This window comes from Acyrthosiphon pisum, chromosome A2, assembly GCF_005508785.2.
Source record: "Acyrthosiphon pisum isolate AL4f chromosome A2, pea_aphid_22Mar2018_4r6ur, whole genome shotgun sequence".
NCBI lineage: Eukaryota > Metazoa > Arthropoda > Insecta > Hemiptera > Aphididae > Acyrthosiphon > Acyrthosiphon pisum.
Window position 1 is genome coordinate 116,193,441 of NC_042495.1, and position 6,628 is coordinate 116,200,068.

The 6,628-nt window shown below is 31.6% G+C and overlaps 1 protein-coding gene across 1 annotated transcript in view; it reads right to left on the bottom strand.

The window, feature by feature from the left end:
* Positions 1 to 352: 352 nt before the first annotated feature.
* Positions 353 to 6,628, bottom strand: part of LOC115034181 — a 14,535-nt gene continuing 8,259 nt past the window's right edge. Inside the window, exons 2-6 of the mRNA XM_029490058.1 lie at positions 4,659 to 5,147; positions 3,582 to 4,595; positions 3,226 to 3,483; positions 2,020 to 3,135; positions 353 to 1,929 (exon numbers count right to left, since the gene is read on the bottom strand). Of these exons, the coding sequence (XP_029345918.1) occupies positions 353 to 1,929; positions 2,020 to 3,135; positions 3,226 to 3,483; positions 3,582 to 4,595; positions 4,659 to 5,147 (4,454 nt within the window). The remainder of the gene's footprint in view (positions 1,930 to 2,019; positions 3,136 to 3,225; positions 3,484 to 3,581; positions 4,596 to 4,658; positions 5,148 to 6,628) is intronic.

Consider the following 6,628-nt stretch of genomic DNA (forward strand, 5'->3'; position numbering starts at 1 on the left):
CAGATTGCAGGAAACTAGCTGAAGTTTGTTCACAGAACTTCCATGATTTTTGGGACAATAATTTTTTATTATTATTAACAATACATTATTATATATATACAACTAGCTGAATTACCCGGCTTCGCCCGTGTGTAGTTTTTGTTTTATCAAAATTAAATTCTTAAATCAACAAAAATTGTTGTGTTTTAAAGAAGAAAAAATATGTATTTTACTTAATGCTATCAAGTGCTAAAAAGGTAGTAGTTGCTGAATTATAAAGACAACAAAAATAATAATAATAGTATTTACAAATGATATAACTTTTTTTATGAATATTTACAAATGATACGTAGTTGCTCAATTCTAATATGGTTTAAGTCAAAACCTCTTGGTATACCACATTTAGAGTTTTATTTTGTGGTGCATAAACGTACAAGTGGTCAGGTCTTCCAACTCTAGAAAATGCCACATACAATTGTCCGTGTGAGAAACAGTTATTTTCTAAATCTACACCACAATAAGTTAAAGTCTGACCTTGAGCTTTGTTTATTGTCATTGCAAAACAGATTTTTATTGGAAACTGAACTCTTCTAAACTTAACTGGAAAATCGTTGGGGTATAATGGTATTTTCGGTAAAAATATTTTTTCTCCCTTAGCACATCCGGTCAATTTTTCAGCTTCGATTACATTTTTTGTAAGAGAGGTGACACGAAGCCTAGTCCCGTCACATAATCTAGGAGAATTCAAATTTCTCAATAATATGATTGGAACCCCCACCTTCAGTGATATTTTATGAGGAGGCATACCAGATGGTGTTTGTGAATTTAAGAACTCTGTAGGAAAATGTACCGATTCTTCACTATCAATAACTGTATCGATAGAAAAGTAATCCATTTCTAGTGCTTGAAATCCACTAACTATTAGTGAGTTTATTGTGTCAGCTCGGTTATTTGTAGTTGTTAAAATAACGCGTTCGCATAACCATTCACTATTCAGATTTTTCAAATTCCCAATATCTTGGTACACACTTTGTATCAGTTGTTCCAACGAATTTGTCGATACTGCTAGTTTTTTTAAAATTGTTATGTATCCATCCTTATCATTTACAGTTCCGCTACCAATATTTAAGAGTAATGTAGAAAATTCTCCTGCGTGTATATCTCCTGTTAATTTGGTTCGCATATTTACAGTAAGAGACAATTTTTTTACTTTCAACCAAATCGTAGATGATTTTAGGCTCGCATTTATTTGATCAGATCGTGTTCCCCGTGGAACAACCGGTAATGTTTGTCTAAAATCTCCCGCAAATACTAATGTGATGCCTCCCATAGTTTTATCTGATGACCGAATATCCCGTAATGTTCGATCTAAAGCCTCTACGCCCGATTTATGAGCCATTGTGCACTCATCCCACACAATTAGTACACAATCGGTTAATACTTTGGCTAATGGTGAATTTTTTTTTATATTACAAACTGGGGTATTGGTAATGTTTAAGTCTATTGGTAGCTTGAACATTGAATGTGCAGTCTTACCACCGTGGATTAACGTTGATGCTATTCCCGATGATGCCACACCTATAGCAATTTTACCGGATGATCGGATTTTTGCTAACAACAAATTAATAATAAATGTTTTTCCAGTGCCCCCAGGAGCATCCGAAAAGAAAATATTACCTGTTGACTCCTCAACACAATTAATGACATGATCAAACACATTATTTTGTTCTGAAGTCATCATAGTTTTGTTGTTATTAACATATTCCATTAAATCTGTGATGTTGTAGTTTGTTTGTTGTAAATATTCACGATTTATGGTTTGTATATTATCTTTGTGAGGTTTTGGCAATCCAAAATCTGATAAAGATTTTCCTATGCACGATAAAACTTGGTCTTCTATAGAAATTAATGCCTCATTTTGAGCGTGGGCTGTGAAATCTAACTCTAAATCTGAATATTTATTTAGTAATTTATGTTTAATATCGTCTGATAAATCATTTTTATACTTATTCCAGAGGTTAAGTGGTTCAGATAATTGGCAAAAAGATATTAAAATAGCAAATAAATTTCGAACCTGTGATGATTTTTTTGTTAGAACTGCTTCAGACATAGTATCATCCCAATGTTTATCGTCTTCTAGAAGACCTAAAGCTAAACATGCGGACTGAAAAGTCAAATAACATTGTCCATTTACCGTTTTAAGTTGGTTAAATGAGGTTGGGCCAGGTACTGTGTGTAGTAATAAACGCAAATGAAAACATTCTGTGTTACTCGGATGCACGGTGTATACTCTTCCTATTGTCGTGTCTCTCATTATACCTTTATAACCATCAACAGGTATACCACGTTTTCTTCTGTTGAATTTTGAATTGTTGTAAGTGTAATATTTTGGCACCTCGTGGTATAATAACGTTTTTGCAAAACTATCAGTTTTACAAAGTTCAAAAAATGCTGTAAGAGTAGTTGTTGGTGGTTTGCTTATCTTTTCAGTAACATTATTTGTTGTGAAATACACTCGTTGACCATTTTCCAGGTGAACAGATAAATGGAAAACAGATGGATATCTCTCGTGTATAGGAAAAGATAAAATACGCCATACAGCTTCTGAAGAACTAACATATCTACCAGATTGATATGAAGTTATTTCATCTTTACTTTGTTTTTCTACAGAAAATGTAGCCTGATCTGAACCTTTATTAATATATTTGCAAATATATTTAATAGCTTTAATAGAACTACAATGTTCTATATTTATATGAGCATCGAATAATCTGAGAAGAACTGGATTATACGGTACTACCCATTGATTCCCAATATCAGTAGATACACCATTACAACTAATTTTCACACTGAATCCTCCACTTTTAATACATCTTCTTCTGTAATTGGGATAACCATCTTCTCCAGTTATAGTTGTAGTGGTAAAATGTTTTGGAAATTTTTTTGTGCATTTCCCATTAGACATGCATTTGCTGTTTCCATTAAAGGTACCACATGGACCATGTATCATATTTTTTCTAACTATTTCGTGTAAAATTGGATCTTGTATTGGGTCAGGAATTTCAGCACATATAAGGGAATCTATATCGTCAGGTCGGATTTTATTTTCCAACCAAATTAAAATGTGAACATGTGGCAAACCTCGTTTTTGCCATTCTATTGAATACATGAAGCATTTAGCACTACCAAATATTTTTGATTTAGTTATTAAATTCATTAATTTTTTAACTTTTAGATGAAAAACACGGGCAATTAAATCATGTCTGTCTTGTGGCCGCTGGTCTTGATATAAATTTTCCTGTATTTTAGACCAATTTGGATTGCATGTAAATGTTAAAAATATATCTGGTTTTCCATATAATCTTACATAAGTCATAGCATCCTGGGTCCTTTCATGCATATACCTTGGACCACCTGTAAATGAGGATGGCAAAACAACTAATTGTCCTATATCTTTAGGATCGATTTCATTATTGATAGAGTCTTGTAAATGTATATAATTGTCTACACGTAGTTTACACATTGATTATAGCGAATAAAATTTAGACGTTCTGTCTCAATTTTCGCGTACATGTCTACCAAATACATGTTAAATAACTGACGAAAATAATGTAAATAGTTGCTATTATTTTTCCGTATCATGATTCTATACGAATAAAAGCTAGATGCTGACATATTTTTTTTATCTGCTTGATTTTTCGTGGGATCAAATTTCGGAATAGCTATGTTGTATCCGTCCTCACCACGACAGAACATGAGAGGATATTGTAGGGCATCATATGATCTATGTAATTCATTAATACGTTTCAACGTATTATTTCGACCATTAAGAACTATATCACGCTTTTCGAATTGTTGACCGTCTATCACGATACCGACTTCATTAACTGAAGGTGCATTAAAACGTCCAGGATGATTGCCATAGGTTACTCGTTCTGCATGTATAACTATATTTAAGTTTTCCATATTTTCATTTTCATGTGAATCTATAGCAGCCTTAAAAGATCTTATAAGATTGTTATGTAAATGAAGCATTTTTTGTAACTCGATTACAATTACAATTATGGGGTCGATGTTAGGAATATTTTTATGCCTGAATTCAGCTTCGGAATTGTCATTGCCTACAAAGTATATTTGTAAAAACTTTGGTTCACTTGAATGCACGGGGAATAAACTGCCTGCAGTATGGTATATTTGCCCTTGTATCTTAAAAGTTGGCATGAATTTATCATGTAAAATTTGTTTTCCTCTAAAAGAGGTCATTTGAAACGCACAATTATATTTTCTTATTGCAGTCAGAAAAGATTTAGATTTTGTAATATTTTCACCAAAAATAAGACTACGTAACGGTTCTGGTGGATCTTCAATAGATTGTAATTTAATTTTACCGTTCGAACAGCACAGTCCTGGGGATTCCGCAGACCATTTTAAAGCATCACAAAAATTACACAATTTATCCATGAGTCCAATTTTAATGTGTCTACTATTTTTGTAATCTACAATTGGCGAATAATTAAAAGCAGACTTTTCTTTATTGTTCCATTCAATATTTTTTTTATTACCTTGCATAGCAGTTCTGATATTTTTATTAATTATACTTTTACGCTTTTTACGCCCTATTGCAGTCTTTGTTTTTATTATTTTTATTTTTTTGTTTTTTAAAGATAAAATATCAGTACTCTGGGCTACATGTGAATGGTGAGTGGGGAAAGGTTGTAATAATGTACTGACTAATATGTTATTTAAATGGTTACGTAACGTCCAGGTTTTACATATCATATTGTTGTAATCGATAATATAACATTCATCCGATGGATTACGTCCAAATATTAGTGATGTAGCAAATGCAATTGCAAAAACTCCACATGAATACCCATCTGGCTGTTTTATAACAGACTTAAACACAACATTGGATTTTGAAGGATATAAAATATCCAAAATCTCAAATAAATTATCATTAAGCGTATGGTATAGACTATCGTACACTTCTACGCACTTAGTTTCATTACGATAATACACACATAGCCAATGCCCAATAGCATCATTTCCAATAGAACCATCATATAAAATTTGAAAATCATCCACGTTCTCAACGGCTGAATACATAAGTGGTGTTTGATAAAATAATACGTTTTGTGGAATAAATGATGTTTGTAATTTTACGATGTCTAAAAATACATTAATAACATCGTCGTTTAAATAAGAATTATGTATTGCTAAGGCAGTACAGTGGTTTTTACTCATAATGTAAATGACAATTGTAGTTAAATAATTTTGTAAATGACAATTGTAGTTAAATAATTTAGGGAAACACCACACAAACGCGCACAGTTCACCGATCACAGTCGAAGTACAAACCATCAATCGGCGCGCGTTCGGTGTCTGGCGGATCGTCGGTCGTAACACGTTTATCGCATTTCGATAAGAAATGTATTATTATTTTTAGTCAGTGTTTTCTATACAACTCATTAAATATTATATAGCACACACAAAAAAAAGGTCAGAGTCCAGGTAAACGGAAACCTTCGGACCGCCGTGCCGTACCGTATTTCCCGTTATCGGCCGACTGCTATTGTTATTATTATTAAACATTATTAAAAATTACACGTACAAATTTATTTTTGCCAATTTCAACCCTTTAAAATCAAAATTTTGAAAATCGGGCGACGTGGTGACACTCACGAAGGTATTTGGAACAACTTTGTGAAAAAAAATTGGAAAAAAGTTAAATAGCGTCGTCACAAAATTGGTACATAAAAAAGGCCTGTTCTTTTATATATATAAGGATTGTCTTTATTTATTTTCAATTCCATAAAATGAACACAAACGTAGTATCGTAATTAAACGTCACTAAATAAAAACTAATGGTAACAACTTACTATTTCCATTGATTATACATTTATACTAGTATTGATACCGTAAGAGCGGGATACTTTGCTCCAAATATATTTCTTTTAGATTCTGAACGAAGTGATGAATGTATTGATTTTACAATGATGTGTGTTTTTTTTTTTTTTTTTTTTTTTTTTTTGTGTCTGACGACAACTTTTGGAGCAGTAAAAATGCTTCGATTTTCAAAAGTTGTACCTTTTCTGAAAGGAAAGTGAATCTAGTTGGTACTTTGGGGGGTCAAAAGTGAAAATTTCCCAATACTTTTCAAAAGCGGCAGGAAAAACCTTAAAAAAATAACGGAAAAACGCGAATTTTTACGCAAAACCAATTTTTGACAAAAACGAAAACTTAATTTTACTGTAACTCAAAAAATAATTATTGTAAGCACTTGAAATTTGCAACAGATGTTTATATTAGCGTTGTCTATACAGGGTTAAATTTTCAAAGTGTTTCGACTTTTTTTGAGCTATTTATAGACAAATGAAATTTTCAATTTTTCTAAGTATTTTTTTTTAAAATAACGATAAAAAATTTTTGGTTGGATAGAAAACTTTGAAAATTTAATACAAGGTTTCTTATAAGTTGTTCTCACAGTGATAAAAAAAAATCCAAAATCGTTAGTCACAATTTTTTTTTATAAGTGCTTAAAGTTTAAATTTATACGAAATATGTCAAAATTGCGAAAATTTGCAAGTAATTTTGTGGGTTGAAAAATCGTAAAATTTTTTTCTTTTTATAACTAAGCTTTTAAAATTTG